Genomic DNA, 23334 nt, shown 5'->3' on the forward strand with positions numbered 1-23334 from the left:
ATGGCTTTTTCCAGTCATATATATATACTAGGCCTATACATACTTAAAAAAGTTACTTGATTTTGTCATACAAATCCCAAGATTTTTGTTTAGGTAAAGTTTCTAGACTGTACCATGTTACAAAACGGCTACTTAGACAGCATGGAGTATATAATGTGTGTGATGAAGTACCTATCAATATATTATAGGTTCACTCTATTATCTTCGTCATAATTTTTCGCCCCCACTTCATGGAAACTGCTAGTGCTTTTGCAGCCGAGAGTAACTTTGGAGTGCATCATAAAACGTAGGCTACTAATGTAGGTGCATGTTTTATTAAAGCAATGGAAGCCAAACTAATTAAAACAACCACGATAATTACTCTATCAGTAGTTTTGAATCGCATTTCTAGCCATTCGAGTTTAGTGTACGATGCTAACTAACTGTGCTTGTTATTAGAACAGATGGTTTGAGAGGAAGTTCTGTGCGCATGCGCAGTGCGCCTGCACGGAGCTGAAGCGCAGGCAGCGCTATGAAAGACAGGGAGAGAAAAACACCCCTTATCTGTAGAGAAAGGCTCAAAAGTTCACTCGTTTCGCAAAAAATTCTTTCTACGACTCACTCAGGTCACATATCGTACCGTGTTTCTATGTCTGTGATGCGGAGTGTCTAAGAGGTTTGTAAAATCATTTTTTCTTGTATTTTAACCACCGCTCTGCGCACTGACACAAAGACAGATGCTTACTCGATCTACACCATTATGTGCTGCTTTGGGACAAACAAATCAGATACGAGCGGGGTTTAGTAGAACGATCGTTCTTTGTTTCGGCCTTAAAGCAACATTGTTGGCTGGGCTTTGTTATGGTTCTGTCTCTTGTTTGGGCCGTGCATGAAATGTAGGCCAAACGAGACGAGCCGTGGTCGGCTAACTTGGTTTCCTTGACTCTTTTTCTCTTCGTTTTCCGCATCAGTTGTACAGCGAGCGGATATAACAGAAACACGACAAGTGTTCGGTGCTTGTATGTATGTACAAACTTGTTCGAACGCGGTAAGAAACACGGTTATCGATTTATAACAAAAACTTGGGGCGGATGAGGCTGATTTAGTAGCGCATTACAGCGCTATCCGATTCGCGAACGAACGAATCGTTATCTAGAGTCGAATCTTTTCAGTGGATTGGTTGATTTGGTTCATAAAACCTGTTTGAACGATTTGCTCGCGATTCACAATCGATTCTCAACAACTTATTCGTAATGAGCGTATTAAAGGGATAGTTCACCCAAAATGTAAAATTTTCTGTGAGCAATTCCTCACGCTCATGTCGTTCCAAACCCGTAAGAAGTTCTTTCATCTTAAGAACACAAATTAAGATATTTTTGTAATGAAATCTGCGCAATTTCTGTCTTTCCATTGACAGCTACGCAACTACCACTTTGACACTTCAAAAAGTTCGTAAAGACATTGTAAAACTAATCCATATGAATTGAGTGGTTTAGTCAACATTTTCTGAAGCGGCTCGGTGAATTTCGGCCGTTTATTCACATATAAACATTGATCAGCGAACATAAACAGAAGCTCAACCGAACCATGCGCAAGAACAAACCTCTTGCGGAAATTAAAACGCACTGCGCAACACTAGAATGAACCTCATTGGTTCTCGCTCATTGAGCGAACATGCTTGAGCTTCTGTTTACCAGATTTGATTTGTGCGTTGATGAATGTTTATATGTAAATAAAAGCCTAAATTCAACCTCTCTTCAGAAAATGTGGACTAAACTGCTCAATTCAAATGGATTAGTTTTACGGTTTATGAATGTTTTGAACCGTCAAAGTGATTGTTGCGTAGCTCTCAACGGAGGAACGGAAATCACTAAAAATATATTAATTTGTGTTCTGAAGATGAAGGAAAGTTTTACAGGTTGACCATTATATCTGTTGTCATTATTTCCGCCATCCATTGTTGACCATGAGGGCAGTGCAACGTTTTTAAAAAGTCGTTTCCAGAAAGTTCTTTCCTCAACTTTATTTTCTGTATGTTTTTTTATTTCATGCAATTGGCTTGTGTGTGTTCCTGTCCTCTGCGTCAGTTATCTAACATTACAATGTCCTTTGCGTTTATCACTGCATCTTATAGGGGTTGCGCGTTTCACTTGTCGACAGAACGTTCCCAAACACAACTCGTTTTTTGAATTTAGTTCTAGATGGTCTCGTTCACCCGACTCAAATCTGCCCATATCAGCGTTATGATGTCAATAGTCTATAGTCAGAAATGTGAGCTGCAAAGCAATTGGGACCGAACTTGATGCAGTGCCAGTGTAGATGTTGTGTTAAAATCCAGTTATTCCTGCCAGGGTTCATTGAGTCTCTGCTGAGAGTGGCATCCCACTGAACCGCCCTCATCTGCCAAGCTTTCCGCTCTGGAAGGCTCGCAAAACTCCCACAAGTGAGATTCAGCATTCTTACTGAGGTGAGTGTGCGTGTGCGTTTTCATAAGGTCAGTTGTGATGTGTAGATGAGTTAAATGCAGACTTGATTGTAGAGAAAGGTGAATTCTGATTCGGCATGTACAGCTGGCACATTGATGCGTTTCATCCAATACAAGTTAAGCTCAGTTGACAGCTTTTGTTGCATATTGCTGATTACCACAGTAAATAATCTATAAATAACTCGATGGAAGTAAACAGAGCCAGGAAATAAATATTAAAATGCATAGTGTTTGTAGCCTCAAGATATTATACATAATAGTGATACAGTTGCTCACTGACCTTGTCTGTGTACTAGTTATATCCAATTTTGTTATGTTTTGTCATGGTGATGTAAGGCCAATCATAATCAGTTCACCATGACCGATGAAGAAAAACAGCCAGAAATGGTTCATCTTTTTTGACACCTGTTCATATTCTGGTAACGTTCACAGATTTTACTTAGGTGACTGATATCAAGCAGTTCATTAATTTAGAAAAGTAGTCAATAAGCCAGTAAATATATGTACATGTATACAAATAATACATGGTTTTTATGGAAGAATTAAAGTTTTAACAAAAATATTAACTTTAGGATGCTGGCATTTGTTGCATTTCTTTCTCAATCTGCTATTTTTGCAAACTAATGGACAAGTTGTGTTGTGTGTGAATCAACATTATGCAACAATTGATTTTTCAATTGATTTGGTGCTGAGTATTTTGGAAGTACTGTATGTTCTTTTGTTTTACACTCAAACACTTAAATGCTATACATTTTTGCTGATTTCCATGACATGGATGCATGTGAGGTGAATTCTGTGTCTGTGTGTTTAGGATGGCTTGTTTAGAGGCTGAGGTCAGTATGCACTGCTAGTCATTGTTTCCAGTCACTCTGACGGCTGTGTCTCTGAGCTTGAGCCCAGGGATGACATGGAAACACAACCTGCTGATCTCTGAACACAAGGTATTATTTGACTTTATACATTCTTTGCCATTACTGTTGGTTGAGTATTTCAATTACTATTGGTTCTTTTTCAAAGCCGCTAACCATAAATATTAAACTTTGCCATCTACACTACTGTTTAAAAGTTTGGGGTCAGCAAGATTTAAATTTTTTTTTTGCAAAGATGCATTAAATTGATCAAAAGTGGCAGTGGACAAAAATATTAAGCAGCACAACAACGATAATACCAATTTTTTCTTGAGCATCAAATATTAAGGCCTGTATACACCGGGTCGAATATCGTGCACGCTTATCGCCAGTGTTTTTCATGACTTTTTTCGGCACGTCTTGAGTGTTCACAGCCAAGCGATTTTTCTCTGGCGATGCACCGAGTGAACGTGCACATTCAGTAGATAGCGCTCCCGGTACACAAGGTGGTGCTGCGGCACTTTACACTTCTGACACTCGCTTGTCACACAGAAGAAGAAGTTTTTACGCCTGGTGTTTTGCACATTGGTGTGCACACTCACATTGGCGCCCTTTGTTTTGGGCACGAGGTGTTAAACGTCGGCGATAAACGCGCATGAAAATCGTCCCGGTGTTAACAGGCCTTTAGAATGGTTTCTGAAGGGTAATGTGACACTGAAGACTGGTGTAATGATGCTGAAAATTCAGCTTTGCATCAAAGGAATGAAGTATATTTAAAAATATATTAAAATAGATAGTAGTTACCTTAAATTTTAATAATATTTAATAATATTACTGTTTTTAAATCTAGACGGAACGTAGCGGCAGCAAATATAATTTGCAGCCAGGGTAGTCTAGCAACTCTCCGTTGTCCTGCGAGCTTGAAAAACCAAACTCTAGTCAGGCCAATCACATCGCGTATAGAGTCGGTGGGCGGGCTTAACATAATGACGGTAGAGTTGCGACGGTTCCGCGTGAATTCCCTGCTACTTGAAAATAAAGATGGCTGCTGCTCCCGAACAGCGGTATTACGAATCGGCTTTGGCTGCGACTCTGGAAGACTTTGAGTTAAGCTTTTCTTTGAGAAAAGAACAAAGAACGGCACTGAAGTCATTCTTAAGAAAAGATGTGTTCAGAGTTTTACTCACCGGATATGGCAAAAGTTTAATCTATCAGTACGTCGCCGCCTTCGTTGCTCTGCTTGGTTGTAGCGCGTGCAGAGGGAATTTGAAAGACAACCGTTTATCCCGCCCCTCAGATTGATCCCTGCCAATGGTGTGTTCCCAGGCCCAACATCTTAATGTGGGTCTGGCTTGTCAGGTTATTTTTCATTAAATAACTGCAGCCTTGGTGAGCATTAGAGACTTTTTAAAATAAAATACAGGCCGCAAACTTGTGAATAGTTTTACATTTTGATAAAATGGTCAAAAAATCCTACAGACTTGCATTGTAGGAGGGACACAAGCCACATATCCCAGAATACTCTAGCAACCACCTTGAAACACTAGAAATCACTCTGAACACCTTAGCATTGTGGTCTGTTTATAAGTCGCTTTGGATAAAAGCATCTGTTAAATCTAAATGTGGTGGGGAGTTTTTTTTTTTTATAGACAAGCTTTTTTCTATCTAGTTTCTTAGAATACAAACTAAACTATGATTGAATGCTTTTTATGTTAGCAACCACTATATATAAACTTTGCCCTAATGGTTTACCTCAGTTGTGATTATTTATAGAACTGCCTTGTGATTGTAACCAGTTCTCTTATTGGGAAATCATATTGACTTGTTTTGACTACAGTTTCGTCTTGATTTTGTGTGTAGGCTGAGCAGTAAGCTAAATCAGGGACGTGGAAGGGTGAAAGCAGGCCATGTCACGGGTTCCCACACCCCCTCCCCCAGGGGAAATGACATCAGGACCTGTGGCGGAGAGCTGGTGTTATACACAGGTGAGCGAGACTGAGTGAATGGTAAGAGAACCGTTCTGAGTTGAGAACGTTAGTCATAAATGTCCCTCTGTGTTTTTTATTTCTATCGACAGGTAAAAGTCGTGAAGTTTTCTTACATGTGGACGATTAACAACTTCAGCTTCTGTCGGGAGGAGATGGGAGAAGTTGTGAGGAGCTCGACCTTCTCCTCGGGCCCCAACGATAAGATGAAATGGTATGTTTCACCGGGTTGTGTTGTCGACAGCTCTCAAGTGGCCTCTTAATTGTTCTCTCTAATGCCCCGCCATCCTGCCCAAACAAAACACACTCACATACACGCACAAATACAGCTTTGACCTTTCCAAATATTATTGTCTGTGAAACCACTGTGGCCCATTTTGATTTGGGTTGGGTTTAAACTGAGCCGTTTGGGACAAAGTTTGGGGATCGCAAAAGATTTATTTTGTCATGACAGTTGATTAATTGCTTTATGATGAATCCTAGTCTACGATGAAGTTCTGACAATATTAGACATTTTTAAGCACAGTCCTGCACTGTGACTGCTTCTACCATGGCTATTTCAAGACTAAAAAACAACTAAAGAGACATTAAAATTACACGTTTTAAATAAAATAACTTATTTTTTTGGGGCGTGTTTACACAACAACATTCTAAAAACTGAAGTTTCAATGGATCCGCAAAAACTGCCATATAATAGAGACAGAGCGACACGCGTCATAATCTGAAGACCACGCCCACCGGGGGGTGAAACAATCGAACGCCCTCCATTGACTTTGCATTGCGTGAAGCGGCATCCATGTCATTTCGGACTTATAACAAAAAACAGAACAATGTCTAAAAGCGGATATGTGACAAAGTGTACAGCAAACAAGCTAAGCAAAACCCACAACCAAAAACCCAGACGTTTTTATAAGCTATTTACCCAAAAAACGAGCGTTTAAGGACAAAAAAGTGGATACAGGCCATTGAGACACGTTATATTACACTGAGAACTACACCCACTAGAGGGGAACGTAATCAGCGACAGGAAATATCATATATAAAACTGACATTTGGATATTTGACTTAACAGTGACAACATATTTACTGCACACATGGGTATACTGAGGCATACTGAGTGTCAGGATCCCAAAATTTACCCATTCTTCCTGCTGAAGCGTCACGTTTTACTGCCTTTATCCACTTTTGTCTCCTTAAACTCTCGTTTTTTTGGGTCGACAGCTTATAAAAACTTAGTTCTGTGTTTTTTAGCTTGTTTGCTGTACACTTTGTCACATATCAGCTTTTAGACATTGTTCTGTTTTTTTTTTTATAGTCCGAAATGACAATGAGGCAGCCTCACGCAATGCAAAGTCAATGGAGAACGTTGGATTGCCCCCCCCCCCCCCCCCCCCCCCCCCCCGGTGTGGGCGTGGCCTAAATACGCTCTGTCTCTCTGCTGCCAGGCCAGTCGTTGTCCCTTTGTAAAGAAAAACTGAGCATATAGACTGAACTAGGGCTGGGCGGTATATCGAGTTAGTACGATATATTGATATACTTTTTTAGAAACGATATGGATTGAGGCAATACCGTTTATATCGATATACAGTAATTTTATACGAGCGAGCGCATTTGAAAAATAGCGGGGGGCGCAGAGTATATAATCCAATTTGTCCTAAACATGACAAATACTTTATATTAAAGGAACACGCCGACTTTTTGGGACTTTAGCTTATTCACCGCATCCCCAGACTTGGGGCGTTTTCACACCTACCTTGTTTGGTCCGGATTTTCGGACTTTTCAGTTTGGTCCGAATCAAAATTACAGGTGTGAAACCTCCCCCGTACCACGGTCCGGACCAAACAGACGAAATTTGGTCCGACGAAAAGAGGTAGTCTCGGTCCGGATCAAACTGAACAAAGGTTCGGTTCATTTCTAGTGTGAAAGCATTTTCTGCATGGTTCGTACTTTCAGACCATTTACAGGAAGGAAGTTCCTGTTTGTGTTTAAATATTATAATGTTATTTTTAAATTCAATCTAGGCTACATTGATTATGAAAAGTGAAAAGATGCGCAATATGTCAGAAGACAGAAGGTCAGAAATGATTTTGAACGAAATTTTGCATGATTTTGCTTATGAGCCTTTCTTTAATGTGAATTTAGTTTTGTATAAATTGTATCTTCATTTTAATCAATGTTTCATCAGATAATTACCTGGATTTAATAAATAAGAAGCAAATAGTCTATAGCAGACAATAATCGCGGGAGCGATCACATGCTTTGCAAATGAACTTGAGCGCGTCTCAAATAAACCGAAACTCAGCAGCTACTGTCTCACAAACATGAGAAATATGTGTATATAAAGCTTGAAATGTCCACTTTTAAACGTGACGAAAAGAACATAGTCAAGCAATGCGCACTGTTAAATAGTGGCAACGATATGCGTCCGTTCCACTGATCTATATCAGTGGTCCGTTCATTCACTCTTGTCAAAGACGCTGACGTCAGACACACGTCCGTTTACAAACCAATCAATGTCAAGATGCAGCCCACATAGATGATGACGAGTGGACGCAAGTGTGTCACGTAAAGTTCTTTAGTGCGCTCGCATGATTGCAATGTGAAACCAAACCAAAACTAACCGAAAGTATCGAATGTATTAAAACGTGAACTTTGGTTCGGACCTTGGTGCGGACTTTCAGGTGTGAAAACGCCCTTAGATAAGTCCATACATACCATTCTCATCTCCATGCGTGCCATTACTCTGTCTGACACACCCACAGCTAGCCTAGCTTAGCACAAAGACTGGAGGTAAACGGCTCCATCTAGCCTACTGCTCAATAAGTGACAAAATAACGGCAACATTTTCCTATTTACATGTGATGTGTATAGTTACATCGTGTACTAAGACTGACAGAAAATGAAAAGTTGCGGGTGCGGTGCAGCGGCGCAATATTACGCAGCGCCTGAAAATAGTCCTCAGCACGCTCTCTGTGCAAGCAGGTTGTCACGTTGGTTATGTTGATGAAGTTAGCCTATTTTCAGGCGCTGCGTAATATTGCGCCTCTGCACCCATTGTACGGCACAAAGTTCCTTGATTATTACGCAGGAATGAGAGTATAGTTCCTAGCCATATCGGTCTAGAAAATCACAACTTTTCATTTTCTTAGTACACAATGTAACTATACACATCACAACATGTAAATAGGAAAAAGTTTGCGTTATTTTGTCACTTATTGAGCAGCAGGCTAGCTGGAGCCGTTTACCTCCAGTCTTTGTGCTAAGCTAGGCTAGCGGTGGGTACGTCAGACAGAGTTATGGCACGCACGGAGATGAGAATGGTATGTATGGACTTATCTAACTCTGGGGGATACGGTGAAGCTAAAGTCTGCGTGTTCCTTTTAAGGGCTTGAAAATAACTGGTAAGATGTAGTTAACGCATATAGTTTAAATCAGCAGACGCTCTGACTGATACATGTGCTGAATGACAGATAAATACTTGTGCTGTTTAATGCGTTTGCGATGTGGTGCTTTCCTCGGTGCTTAACTTATATTTCACAGGTATATTCTGCATCTTTAAATGTTCGAAAGTCATGCAAATATGTCCTTTTTGCTGTCAGGAGAGGACGAGCCTCCTGCAAGTGAATTTCCGCCAAAAGTATGGCTTCCTGAAACGAGCGGTGCCACGCACATGCGTGCCAAACAGACAGAGCGCGCCAAACAGACAGAGCGCAATAGAATAAGAGCGAAATAATTCTGACCAAAATATACATATTGCTAAAATATTTGTTGTTGGACAATAAATGTGCCATACTTGGTAGCCTTGTTGTCTGCCTAAATTATTTATAAATAAACATAAAAAACTAGTAGGCTATTTGCAGTTTATTAAATCGTTTTTGACCTGATTATTTTGCACTGAAATGAGTCTGACACGCTCTGACAGCGTTGCATCACGTGCACCTGCGCAATATCATAGTACTATATTTTCGGAAATCATAGGCTATGTTGTCAACTAGTGATGATATCACAAGAACAGACGGGACAACCTAATGCAGACAAGTTAGCTTACTGTTTTTAGGTGATATGACATGTTTGTCGTCAAGCTGTGATATGCAAACTGTTGCTTGCAAAATTTGCATTTGTCTTGTTTCCCCATTTTCTATTTTTTTAAAAATGCTACCACACTTCCGATGTCTTTGTTGACATGGTAGAAGAGGACTTACTAGGAAAACGCTCTCATAATTAAATAAATAATATACAGAAAAGTAGCCTAACGTTACTTCAATCTGTCTCTCTTCTCCAGTGGGTTGGGCTAATCCAAAAGAAGTGAAAACAAGGGGGGTGTTCTGAAGACAGACTGTTACCTGTGAAACAGGGGTGCTCTGAAAACACCCCCATTAGCAATTAGTGCTTTCCACCTGATGAAATGAACGTGGCAAAAAATCGACCAATCAGAATTTTGGTTGGCCAGAACGTATCGACTAATTGACTGGGAGATTACAGCCCTACTGTATATCACCATTTAACCAAAAAATACAGATATAATTTTTTTTGGCCATATCGCCCAGCCCTAGACTGAACACGCAATACACATCAGTGCATGATGTCGTCGTTTTCTCAAACTTGAATCTACAAAATACACAGAGACAATAACGGTAGCGTTTTCAAAAGTTCGTTTTTTCATCAGGCCCCCAAAACGCTGTTGTCGTGTAATTGAAAGACCAAAAAGCATAACACTTTCCGCTGTTGTGTAAACGGCCAAATTACAGAATTGTGTGGATATACAGTAGGTGGTTGTTCAGAAGCAATGTTGTCCAAGCTATTGAATTGGTTTAAAATAAATCTATAACTGATTTATATTTGCGTTTGACTGCATATGGACACGGTTTATTTTCTAAATTTGTTTTTAAATTGACATTTAAATCATTTTTAATTATTATATTTTATATATATATATATTACACACACACACATTTGTAAAACATTTTTCCTATTTATTTTTTTTTCTGTAGGTGTTTGCGAGTGAACCCAAAGGGTCTGGATGATGAGAGTAAAGATTATCTCTCTCTGTACTTATTGCTTGTCAGTTGCCCAAAAAGTGAAGTGAGAGCAAAGTTCAAGTTTTCTTTATTGAACGCCAAAAGAGAAGAAACTAAAGCCATGGGTAAGCGTTTTCTGGACGCTCAGTGGACAGAGTTTGATTCTGTAGAGTAACTAAATGTTTTTATATGTGCTTCTGTATTCTCCCCACACTTTCAGAAAGCCAAAGAGCCTACCGCTTCGTCCAGGGAAAGGACTGGGGCTTCAAGAAGTTCATCAGGAGAGATTTCTTGCTGGATGAAGCTAACGGACTACTTCCTGATGACAAGCTCACTCTGTTCTGTGAGGTACCGTAACATGTACCGTTTCATGTATATTAAATGTTTTGGTGTAATAATGTCCTTGCTTCAAACCAATGACTCATTTGTTTAGGTGAGTGTGGTCCAGGACTCCGTAAACATCTCTGGCCAGTCGAACACAAACATGCTGAAGGTTCCGGAGTGTCAGCTTTCTGACGATCTGGGTAACCTCTGGGAAGGCTCTAGGTTCACCGACTGCAGCTTGTTCGTAGGAGGGCAAGAGTTCAAAGCGCACAAATCCATTCTGGCAGGTGAGCTTAGTCATCCTAACCCAGCATTGACAGATGCTTGGGGTAGACCCAGATTTTGCCTTGCTAAAAAGACAAGCTGCACAGACAATAGAGCATGTTCAGTGAAATGATAATGAGGCACGGGATGAATTTGGCAGTACTTAACACGCATATGATTCACATGAAACTGATGATTCATGTTTCCTTTGACAGCGAGGTCGCCAGTATTCAATGCCATGTTTGAACACAAAATGGAGGAGAGTAAAAAAGTAAGTGAAATGAAGCACATCGTGTTGTCAAAAGTACCGACCGCGATACCAAGTCGGTACTGAAATGTAAAATATGTGACGCTTTGAGCGGAATCGTAAACACCTATGACTTGCCATCGTGCTCATTGGATTTGCTCATTGATTAGTAAATGTATAAGATTTTTAATGTTTTTAGATGATTTTATTAAACTTACCATGTTTACAATGAAACTGCAATTAATATTTTGCAATTGTATTAATCTTTTGTACAATGTAATTCTAAACCAGATTTTTAGTTCATTAGGTTTTAAATTTTCTCAACCCTATTGCAGAACCGCGTGGACATCAGTGATGTGGAACCGGATGTATTTAGGGAAATGATGGTATTTATTTACACTGGTAAAGCTCCTAACCTGGAGAAAATGGCCGACAACCTGTTAGCTGCTGCAGACAAGGTAAGAGACTCTTGTGTTTCCTGCTCTGAAGGACAGGCGCTTTTGTTTTGTGTTCATGCTATCTGCTACCTGCTCTGTTTCTCTTTCTCTTTAGTATGCTCTGGAAAGATTAAAGGTGTTATGTGAGGAAGCTCTCTGTAACAGTTTGTCTGTAGAGAATGTGGCCGACATCCTCATTCTGGCTGACCTGCACAGCGCAGAGCAGCTGAAAGCACAAGCCATAGACTTCATTAATAGGCAAGTACAAACACTCAGTTCATAATCGTTTTATCTTTAAAATAATTATCCTTTGTACACTTTACTATTCATGTTTGCTGAACACTTAAACATTATTGTATTTACTTAGCAAATATTTGCCCATTTAATGGCGCATAAGTTTAATTGGGCTTAAAATGATGCATGATGGGAGAATTTAAAGCGGAAATGCAATACTGATATTATAAAAATCTTCAGTGTTGAAGGGTTTTAAAAAAAAAAGTGTGAAGGGAGGTGGACTATCTAAAATGGACCATAATATTTAAAATGACGATAAATAACAATAATAAATAAAATTTATTATCTTTCTTCAAAGAATCCTTTTGGCTTATTATTATCATTATCTTCCTTCAAAGCCTTCAGAGAAATCATACATTTTATTGTGTGGTTCCAATTTCACTTTGAATAAACGACTGATTAAAAGCAAAACTGACAGCTATATTAATTGCAATTATTTGTATGACGCTAAATCCTAATTTGTCCTAATGGTGACCGCCGTAGCTGCAGTGCATTCTGGGAACTCTGTGTGAATTCTGCCCTATGCTCTTTCCTCAGATGCAGTGTTCTTAGACAGCTGGGCTGTAAAGATGGGAAGAACTGGAATAGCAAGTATGTGTGCCAACATGTTACCATCTCCCATAGTCCTTTGCAAATAAAAAGCACCCAACACATCTGTATACAGCAGGAAGCTCTAGTTTGCACAGTAATTATGTGACTAAGATACCTGTAAACCAAAGGAGAGGATTTTTTTTTCTTTCTCGAAATACCTTGCACAAAAACACATGTTTTTGTGCTTTTGTTGTATTGCACCATGTTTAAAAAGGAATAATTTGGGTTCAATGATATCTAAGCACTATCATCAGCATCTGTGGCATACTTTTTTTATAACTATGGAAAATACCTACAAGAATAACTTTGGCAACCCATAACCAGAATTTCAACCGCTTGTAACGGTAATCTCACCACTCAGACAACAATACAGCCGAAAAGGATAGTTCACCGAAATATTAAAATGTATTAATTCCTCACCCTCATGTTGTTCCAAACCCGTAAGACCTTTCATCTTCAGAACACAAATCTGCAAACTCTCTGACCCCTGCACAGACAGCAATGTAATTAACACTTTCAAGGCCCAGAAAGGTAGGAAAAACATTGTTAAAATAGTCCAGTGGTTCAACCTGAATTTTATGAAGTTACGAGAATACTTTTTGTGTGCAAAACCCCCCAAAAATAGCAACTTTATTCAGCAATTTCGTTCTAGCTTGTGCCAGTTTCCTACACAGTTTACATTGTAAATACAGTGCAGCTCCGCGTCGTCATCACACGCATGCGTCGTGGTGCTCACGTGAACCGCATCGGCTGCCGTAGAACTCGAAAGCGCTGCACTGTTTACAACATGTGTAGGAGACTGACACAGGCTAGAATTAAATTGTTGAAGAAATTCATTATTGTTGTTAGTTTTTACGCACAAAGTATTCTCGTCGCTTCATAACATAAAGGTTGAACCACTGGAGTCACATGAGCTATTTTAACTTTGTCTTTACTAACTTTCTGGACCTTGAAAGTGTTAGTTAAATTGCTGTCTATGGAGGGGTCAGAGATCTCTCGGATTTCATCAAAAATATCTTCATTCGTGTTCTGAAGATGAACAAAGGTCTTATGGGTTTGGAGCGACATGAGGGCGAGTAATTAATGACAGAATTTTCATTTTGGGTGAACTAACCCTTTAAATAATAAAAACTAAAGCATCAAGCCATAGGGGGCTAGTGTGAATTAAGCATTTTCCCAAAAAAATATATATTTTAATGAAAAACTTTGTTTTATTTTCAGTTATTTATTTATTTGACACAACTGCTCAAAAGCTTGGTGTCAGTAAAAATTTTTTTTTTTTTTTTTTAAAGAAGTCTCTCAAGTCATTTATTTGATTAAAGACAATACATCTGTAATATTGTGAAATATTATTAGAATTTAAAATAACTTGTTTTCCATTTGAAAATATTTTAAATGTAATTTATTCCTGTGATGCAAAGCTGAATTTTCAGCATCATTACTCCAGTCTTCAGTATCACATGATCCTTCAGAAACATTTTCACTCTCCCCCCGCCAGCGCTTTTTAAAAAAAAGTTGCCAGCCACCGCCAGGGTTTTTGATCATTTTCACAAAAATGTAATGGCCCATAGAATATTTTGTTGTATGAATATGATCATGCAATATATCAAAAGAAAGAGCAGACCCTCTGCTTTATTCTAGCTTCATGTATTCCTTTTTATCAACACTTGAATATGGGTACGTTTCATAAAAAATAATTTTTTTTTACAAAAACGTGATGATCTCAGCTTTTTGTTCAAGACTACATCCAGATCAGATTCAGAGCGATGATCAAACACAGATGAATTAGATCGAGTCCATCAACACCCCTAATGCTTGGGTCGACATTTCATTCAGCATTCAACATTAGGCAGTTTTGATTTATATGATGTTTAATGTTGATCACGTTATTTTACATATGCATCTGCTTGCATACGATCGCTTGTTTTTTTGCGTCTTCTTCGCCTGTGTTCTGATCAGGAGATTCTGTACTCATTCAGAAGATGCGTAACAGCGCCCCCTAGCGTATAACAGTGAAAACATGGAAAATTCCATATTTGGCAAGGAAAGAGTTAATGTACTGATTTAAAAAAAAAAAAAATCGAATCAATGTTGAAAACAGTTGTGCTGATTCATTTCAGGACAAATAAATCTGAATTCTAAATAAAGTTAAAAGAACAACATTAACTTGAAAGAGAAATCTTCTGAAACGCTATGCATCTCTTTGCTGTCAGCATCCTTGCAAAAAAATGGCCTCAAACTTGATATGAATTAAATGTATATTGTTTTTAAACGTATTTGTTCTCCAGATCATTTTGCACCATTACTGTACTGTGTATTTTTCCAAACCGGATGCCACAGATGCTGTGAAGCTAAACTTGTTTTGAACCCAGAACATTCCTTTTAATTAGCATGATTTCACCGAATTCATAAAAATCCCAGATTATTTGTACTCATTTCATCAGTGTATAATGAATGTTATGTCATTTATAGATAAGAACCTTGAGGCTTGTTTTTGCTCTTTCGCAGTCATGCTGCAGACATAATGGAGACAGCAGGTTGGAAAGCGATGATTCAGTCCCATCCTCACTTAGTGGCCGAGGCATTCCGCGCCCTCGCATCAGCCCAGTGCACCCCTTTTGGTCTGCCTAGGAAACGGCTAAAACAGTCCTGACCTTTGCCCTCAGACTGCTTAGAACAAAACGCATGAGGAGGCGACTACCCCACCGAGCCCTACTTCCCCCTCCTTTTGGCCCCCCTCTTCACTTACCAGAGACACGACGGAGGAGCTAGATCGAACCGCAGTGCTTAAGAAGAAAATGGACTTCACCACGCTGTTTACTTTGAGCGTCATTTGAGAAATGGCCTTAAAGGATCTGCCCCTCCGCTACTTTGTATCTCTATGTGTAGCTACGTGCCTGCTGCGACTGATCCCAGACCTGTCTGAATTGCACTAGCTCCCACATAATGCAGTAGTTTTAACATGGTGGTGTTTAGGACCTTGTATGTTACATGTTCTTGAGGGGGGGGGAGGATTGCGTTAGCCCTTCTTATGAACTCGTGGTCTGACGTTTCAAAAAACCAAGTATACACTCACTAAACGCATACCCACCCACGCACACGCATCAAGTGCAAAGATCGTCTCCACTGACACTTTTAAAGTGATGATGTTGCCTATATTGCTGGCAGAATGTGGCATTGTATGTTTATCATCATTCGATTTGGCGTAAGTATTAACTGAGGTCGTGCTGTAGAATACTCGGGTGAAATGTGATGCAATTCACATCATGAGTATTACACGAAAACGGCTAAAGATGTCGATATTTTGCACCAAACTAAACTATTGGTAAATATGAATATTTGTTTACCGTGCTGTTTACAGAAATTGTTATCCCTTTTTCGCACAGAGGTAGTTCTGACTTTAGTTGAAGTTATTTTCCATGGTTTAACGTACTCTATGGATCAGGAGAGTTCTTTGTGTTGGAGAAAATGTATTGTGGTTCAAATTAACTTTGATTTATTGCTTTGGAAATAAAATGGAGAAAAAACTAATTAAATGTGTATTTTTCTTTTCTTTTTTTTTACAAAAACTTAGTCAACTTCGACTCTGGATTTAGCTAATTTCTCAATTTATGTCCCTGATCTTATTTTGAAATAATTGTCTTCTTTTCCTTATTCCATTCTTCACTCTTTTTAATTTATTTAAACTTTTTTTTAATTGGAATATTTGGCCAGTCAATCACATGCTTTTAAAAATAATTTAACTCCAATTAAATCCGCAGGCTGGGATTATTATTATTTTTTTTTGCAGCTTTGTCCTCCATTAGCATTATGTCAACAAACATATTTAAGAAAAAAAGTGGACCATTATTTTAGATGTTCATCCCAATTGTTATAATTGTAATGCCTTATTGTGCATCTCTAATGGACACTAGCATGTTGTAAACACTCCATATTCTCTTTATTCTGTGGCTTTAAAAGTCATTTGAGTGAACTTTTAAAAATCTTCCCTTCTTTTAGTCTTTAAACATCTGGAGACGACTTAAGCTGAGATCAAAGCCGGCGTGCTGCAAATCCTCAAACGCCCTATTCATCAGGCCATGCGATTACAAAAACTCACACTGACATTGTGTGTATATTTTTTTAGATCAGTGTCTGCATACATGATCAGACCTTCGCAAATTAAAGGTTTTTCTGCTGATGCGAAACATTATCGTCTCTTTTCTTTCAAATGGCGGAATTTACAGACATTAAACTGTCAAAGCGGCTGTTCTGTACTGAGATTCTCCTTTGGTAGCATGGGAGGGATGCTAACGCGTGTAAAAAGATTTTGTAGAAAATGTAGTGCAGATTTGACTTCCAATGCTTTGTTTGACTTCTCCATATTTTTTCTTTGTTCACAGTGTCTGTGCAAGGATTTCTATCCAACTTTTAGTTGTACAACTGGAAATCTGCAGACAGTCTTGGGGCCTCTTTTATAAAATGTTGCGTATAACCATCCTAAATTTGATCTTATGATCATTTCCCAAACGTGCGTACACGAGTGAGATTTCTTCTCTTCCAGATGTGAAATTTATAAATTACAAATGATCTTGAAATTATGAGCAGCTGAACAATTTTAGAGATCAGCCTTGTAAACGCAGGCTAATTAATGTCATTAGCATGAAACAATGAGCATCCAAATCTTGAGAATGGCGAGCGGCGATAATTGCTTCGATTTTCAAATACCTGCAGTACTCCGATTCTCTGCCAAAATGAAAAGTGCGTACGTCTGCTTAGACCCTGCTAAGCACTCTCATCAAAGACCGTTTTTATAAATATGGACGCTGGCGTGGTTTTTAGCGTACGCAAACTTTCAAATCTGTGCAAATGCACGTTTTTATAAATGAGGTCTTGGAGTCAACAAAGACAATACACAAGGGAGGGATCTGGAAACTCAAATATCAACTTTTCTTTAATAACGAAACAAAATAATTTAGGATACAGTGGAACACATGGCTTCAACATTAATCTTAGTTATTGACTTTCTGTGAACACAAAAACATGTTGGCATGAAAAGGAGGGCACCACAAATGGCTGCAACACAAGATGTTTTTTTTTGTTCTGTTCTTGAATCTCAACTTGTGTTGATTGGAAATGTTTTGTATTTTTTAAAACTTCACACTGATGACGTCACAACAGTCACTGATATAAAGGATTATGGGTCACTGTGGAAACTGTAGATGTGTTGGATTTTAAAGCCTTCAGAAAATCGGGTCTTAAAGGGTTAGTTCACCCAAAAATAAAAATGCTGTCATGAATTACTCGCCCTCATGTCGTTCCAAACCCATAAGACTTTCGTTTATTTTTGGAACACAAATGAAGATCTTTTTGATGAAATTTTAGAGCTTTCTGTCCCGCTGTTTACAGTCTACGCAACTACCTCTTCGATGCTTCTAAAATTTCATAGAGAAATCGTAAAATTAATCCATATGAATTGAGTGGTTTAGTCCAACATTTCTGAACAGGCACGATCGCTTTATATTCACATTAAAACACTGATGAGCAAACAAGCTCAACTGAACCTGCTTGACTCGCAAGAACAAACCTCATTGGTTCTTGCGGAAGCTCAAACCTGCTGCGAAACACGAGAATGAACCTCATTGGTTCTCGCACGTCAAGTTAACATGCTTGAGCTTAAGTTTACCACAACTGATGAGTTAAATTCAAAAGAGAAAATGAGAAAAATCATTTCAATCTGTTCATCATTCAAAGCAATCGTGTCTCGTCAGAAAATTTGGACTTAACCACTCAATTCATATGGATTAGTGTTACGATCTCATCAACAGAGGGACAGAAATCGCTCAGATTTCATTAAAAAGACCTTCATTTGTGTTCTGAAGATGAATGAAAGTCTTACAGGTTTAGAACGACAAGAAATTAATTATGACAACATTTTCATTTTTGGGCGAACTATCCCTTTAAGACTGGGCTAAGCTTGGGTTAGTTCACCAAAAAAGAAATTTCTGTCATCATTTACCCTCATTTTCTTCCAAACCTGTTTGACAGACTGTAGAACAGAAAAAAAAGTGAAAATGATGGCAAAAATAAACTAAGTTTTGGGTGAACTATTCCTGTCGTCAACTGCCCCATAAGAAGGACAAGTCAGGTGGAACGGAAAGATTGATTCCTCATCTGACCTTGCTTCCATTTATCCAGTTCTTTGTGGAACAGAACAAGGAAACCACAGGCCAGAGAGGCTGTAACACTGAGATGACACCTCAACACATCCAATCTAGACTGTGCTATCCTACAGAGGTATAGGGAGTGTCACTGTGGTAGTTGTAGTCTGGGCAGACCTTCTGTACTAGCTTGTAGTCTGCACTGAAGAAGTCAATGTAGATGCAGATGACCTTGAAGGGCTTGGAGCAAAGCCAGGAGACATGGCTTTGGGTCTGCTCCTGGAAGCATACCCTGTTCGGGAAGTCGCTGCAAACAGACGTCCTCTTGCTGCGGTCCGTCTTCTCGTATTCCACTCGACAGTTGAAGGCCTTATTGTCTTTGGGTACCTCAATGGTTTCCTGTTGAGTGATCTCAAAATCGACAGCCTTGGAGGGCGGGACCAGACTGACGGACACATTGCCCAGGCCGGTGGAATTGTGGCGGAAATAGACGCTGAAGGTTCCGTTGCCGTGGTCAACGATCTTCCCAGTAATGAGAAGGTTGAGCTTGACCGTTTTGATGTTTGAATGGAAGTCGCCCCAACCGAACATCTTCTTAAACTTGCCCGTTTTCACATAGGGACGACGTTTGGCCCTCGACAGGGTTCCTTCAGTATCAGTGTGGTTGGATAACCAAGCCCACAGATCCAGGGCCCCAGGGTCCGGAGCAGTTTCACGGCTCTGGCTGTTAGATTGGGATGTGTGGGAGAAAAGCCGCAGGGATTTGAGAATCTCTGAACGAGAGCCGTAAGGGGAGACGCTTTCCTCTTTATCACTCTCTCCCCAACCCAGAGGACTGAGCTCAGCGCCACATGTCACCTTCAAAGACAAAACCAGGAAGAGAATGTTAACCGCAAAGGTTGTAGATGCTAACGTATATTGAGAAAAATAAAGATTCCAATCCAAACCAGTGGTTTATCTTAAAGTATATATGAAATGACATTCAAAACCCACTCTATTTCCATAAGGTGACCTATTTCTGTGGGTCTTTATCAATTGAGAATTATTTGACATTTCAGGCACCATTTAGGGTTTCTTAGTTTGCTACACTAGTGGAACCCTTTTGAAGGTGCTTCAAATATCCTAGTAAGGAACTATCCCGTAAGACGAAGTTGCTGGAGGTACCAATGATAGTGTTTGGAATTCTTGCAGGAACTGGTTTCTATTTTGAAGGTTCCTAAAAGAACTGCCCTTTGACTTCCAAAGGGCTCTGCCAGTGTTGCAACCTGAGGAACCCTAAATTATGCCACACTGTAAAAATAAACAGATAATTAAAGGGATCACTGCGTCAAACCAGAAAAATGCTCTAGGATATCTGGTGGCGGTTTGGGGGTCAAAAAAGCTTTTTAGGGTGCCTTGAATATCCAGACCAGAAACTATATTCTGTACACCTCAAAATTCAAACCTATGATGGTGAATGAGAATAAAATTGAGTTTTGATTCGATTTAGGAAGAGTTGCATGTAATAATTAAAATATTTAGATTCAGTGAACATTCATATTAAATTATTAAGGACTAAAGACTTCCTGAAATACTATAATAACCTAATGTGCATGTCCACATTTACACCTCAAATGCAAAACTACCCATGAATATCTACTACAGTAAAACATGAATAACATTACAGCTAATACGAGATGCATAACTACATAAATAATCAAAACCTAAAGGATGAGAAACTGAAAGCTACATCAGCCTTGTTTAAATGATGCAAACAGGATGTAACATCTTCAGAGCTTGAAAATGATCACTGCAATTTGAGTACACAATACACACCATCTACCTAAAGCCTAAGCCCTAAGACAGAGACACCCTCACAAACCCAGCAAAACTGGTTCTTAAAAAACGCCTTCTAACTCTTTTAGTGTAGTCGCATATTAGTACTACAGCCAATCAGTGCGTTTACTTTGTTTGTACTTTAGGCATGGTGAAATATGAATGAACAGAAAACTGTACAGAAAAGACCAAAAGGAAGAAGATCAGGAAGATCTCCTCCTCTCTATCTCTCGATCTTTCAGCAAAGCTCAAAAGACTCTCTCGCACATACTTTCAAAGGTATAATTTGATAGAATGAAAGAGTGTATATATGTCCCAAAAGGCTGTTTATCTCCAAAAGTATATATTCAGCTTTCTCCAGCATTTCTCTTTCATTTTCAGAGATAAAGAACCAAAGCGGGGAGATATTTAGGGGACACAGATAATCTGTTCTGTACACCTCACAATTCAAACCCATGTTGGTGAATAAGAACTAAAACCTGTGCATGAAAAAGTCTGTTTGTCAACTTCAATATAGTGCAAATTCATGATCAAGCAAAAAACAAAACAAAAAACCTACCAACATTCTCTGGCGGAAAGGAAAGACAAGATGATGCAAAGTATTTTAAGGAGTGTTACCAGAAATCACAAACAAAAAATTATCATATATCTCTGTGGAATCTCTGCTTTTGACTTAACATTAGAATTAGAGAATAGATTTATAAAGTAAATACATTTCAAATTACAGTTCAAAGATGAAAATAAGTTAAGGGAAATAAACACGATTCAAATCTGGCTTAGTGATGGCAATGAAAGAAAAGTCTCTTGAGAGAGGACTTAAGGCTGAGCCATCACACAGGTTGTCATCTCATCTTAAACTGGTTTCTGGGCTAAAGCCGTAAATTAAACTCTGCGTTGGCTTTGTGAAGTCAATTCATATGCATTCAAATTAATCTTTGAAAAATAAAACTACATTCACGCACACATTTTGTTCTCCTTTGAGAAATAAATAAAACTGATGGATTAGGGGCCCTGCGGAAACTGGATTATTTGACGTTTAATACAGGAAATGAGACAAAAAGCCACAGTATATTCTAAAGGCATATTTGGATTATCCAAGCTGTTTGTCTCTTTACAATAAAATTAATTTCTATTTATTTATTTTGGATTCATACCTACCCGTTTTCTCAAAACAAAAAAAACATACTTCCGACTAAACGACTGATAGTTATAGAGATATAATTAGCAGAGATAATAATAATGATAATACACAATGTCTTTTTCCATCTCTCACCAGTAATACACCCAGAGAGAAGAAAAAGATTAATTAACTTTGGCAAACCTATCATATATAATGGTTTGCTTTAATTGAAACGATTGAAATAAAACTCATACCATGTGTAAGCAGAGCACAAACAGGGCAGAGTAACACTGGCACATCTTCATGTATTTTATGAGTCCAGATCTGGGTTAGTAAAGATCAGATCCACTCGTGGAAAGGTCTTGTGTCAGTATGCCTAAAAACAGCACAAAAAAAATCATGCTTAAAGATACAAGGAAATATATCAAATTTGTGTTAAGAACAAACAACAGATAACAAGAAATGCTCAAACTTTACACTACATACTTCATGTAAGGGTGTAATATTTTAGCATGTCATTAACAAATAACAGGTTCAAATGTATATGAATGTATAAAAGAATGCATACATTATAACCGGTCAAGTTTACTGGTTGAAGTACAGCCAGCCTTTTAACTTTTTTTGCAGATCTTGTGGTGTGAAAAATTCATTCTAAAACATTTACAAAAACACCAGGTAGCCTCTCAGATAAAATGAGGTCATAAAACATATTTAACAAAATTACAATGTTGTTTAAATTATGACACAGCAGGAAATAACTACTGAGAAATATTAATGAACAAGTTATTTTGAAAATATGCTTGTAATTTTATTACATGAAATAGCTGCAAAGTAATGTAAAGTGTGAGCAAATTTTTTTTATTTAATGCCAGTTTTATTATAACTCACCCTTCTACTGTAGAGTTGGACCCATACATCTCTGTGCGGTGAGCATCCTTGCGGCGTCGTTCACAGATTGCATATAGAAAGGATGAAGACAAGCATCACTCCTCGACAGTCCAAACTCAAAGTGACCAGCAATAAAAACTTTTTTCGCATTTGATTAAAACAATATAATCTTCTTCTTTACTCAGCGTGGCTCATGTCCAGCTGCATTAAATCCTCTTAGCTCTGCTCATCTGGCTGCATGCCTTTCCTCTGCAACACTCGCATATCCTAACACGATTATGTGTGGAAGTGATTGTCCATCCAAAAGAAAAACAAATAATAAAACTGCTCTCTAAGCAGTCCCCAGGGGAAAAGTCCGCTTTTGCTGCATTCTTGTCCGCTCGCTCTTCCTAAACTGATGTTGTGTGATGGATCAGTGCGCTTTTGGGTTGTGACAGTGGAGTCACTGAGCCCAACCCCTCAACATCAGCACCAATAACAGCACACATTACAGTTTCAAGCTTTTTAATGCATGTAAACCCATTTAAAACCACTAAGTGTAAACTCGGTCTTAAGAAGCATTTTGTTGGTTCATAAAACAGCAGAAGACTTGCCTTGTGGGCAGAGTTTATATTTTTGTGAATAAAGTGCTATTCAGAAGCGTTTTGTCTCATTTTTGTCATGAGACTGCAATTTTATATATATATATATATAGGGGAAATATTTAACCCAGAATAATAAAAAAAAACCACGTTTACCTTATTCCACATAACGTGCTACTAGGTCATGTTGTCACACTATATAGACGAAGTTACACTCTAAAAAATGTCGGGTTAAAAACAACCCAAGTTGGGTTGAAAATGGACTAACCCAGCAATTGTAAAAGGTAACATACAAGCATTAAACCATTGTTTTCCCA

General features: G+C 38.6%; 2 protein-coding genes across 2 annotated transcripts; one reads left to right on the top strand and one right to left on the bottom strand.

Annotated features, from left to right (window-relative positions):
• The first annotated feature begins 475 nt into the window (after positions 1-475).
• Positions 476-15994, top strand: spoplb (speckle type BTB/POZ protein like b). The gene is made up of 13 exons (XM_079844774.1): positions 476-655; positions 2331-2446; positions 3276-3405; positions 5173-5297; positions 5390-5511; positions 10290-10441; positions 10537-10664; positions 10750-10927; positions 11120-11175; positions 11487-11609; positions 11704-11846; positions 12420-12473; positions 14982-15994. The coding sequence occupies exons 4-13, from the start codon at positions 5220-5222 to the stop codon at positions 15124-15126; spliced, it is 1179 nt and encodes a 392-aa protein (XP_079700900.1). The 5' UTR covers positions 476-655; positions 2331-2446; positions 3276-3405; positions 5173-5219; the 3' UTR covers positions 15127-15994.
• Positions 15995-17380: 1386 nt separating this feature from the next.
• nxph2b (neurexophilin 2b) lies at positions 17381-22832 on the bottom strand. The gene is made up of 3 exons (XM_079844775.1): positions 22437-22832; positions 21803-21924; positions 17381-19471 (listed from the first exon to the last, which is right to left on the bottom strand). The coding sequence occupies exons 2-3, from the start codon at positions 21851-21853 to the stop codon at positions 18737-18739; spliced, it is 786 nt and encodes a 261-aa protein (XP_079700901.1). The 5' UTR covers positions 21854-21924; positions 22437-22832; the 3' UTR covers positions 17381-18736.
• Between the last annotated feature and the right edge of the window lie 502 nt (positions 22833-23334).

This window comes from Gobio gobio, assembly GCF_949357685.1.
Source record: "Gobio gobio genome assembly, chromosome: 19".
NCBI lineage: Eukaryota > Metazoa > Chordata > Actinopteri > Cypriniformes > Gobionidae > Gobio > Gobio gobio.

What these genes read in the sequence shown, in the direction of transcription:
- spoplb (XM_079844774.1), top strand. Translation starts at nt 5,220, where the DNA reads ATGTCACGGGTTCCCACACCCCCTCCCCCAGGGGAAATGACATCAGGA. An exon ending in AGAAGAAACTAAAGCCATGG is followed by an intron (nt 10,442 to 10,536) that starts GTAAGCGTTTTC and finishes CCACACTTTCAG; the next exon opens with AAAGCCAAAGAGCCTACCGC. An exon ending in AAATGGAGGAGAGTAAAAAA is followed by an intron (nt 11,176 to 11,486) that starts GTAAGTGAAATG and finishes ACCCTATTGCAG; the next exon opens with AACCGCGTGGACATCAGTGA.
- nxph2b (XM_079844775.1), bottom strand. Translation starts at nt 21,853, where the DNA reads ATGAAGATGTGCCAGTGTTACTCTGCCCTGTTTGTGCTCTGCTTACAC. An exon ending in TTGTGCTCTGCTTACACATG is followed by an intron (nt 19,472 to 21,802) that starts GTATGAGTTTTA and finishes TTGTCTTTGAAG; the next exon opens with GTGACATGTGGCGCTGAGCT.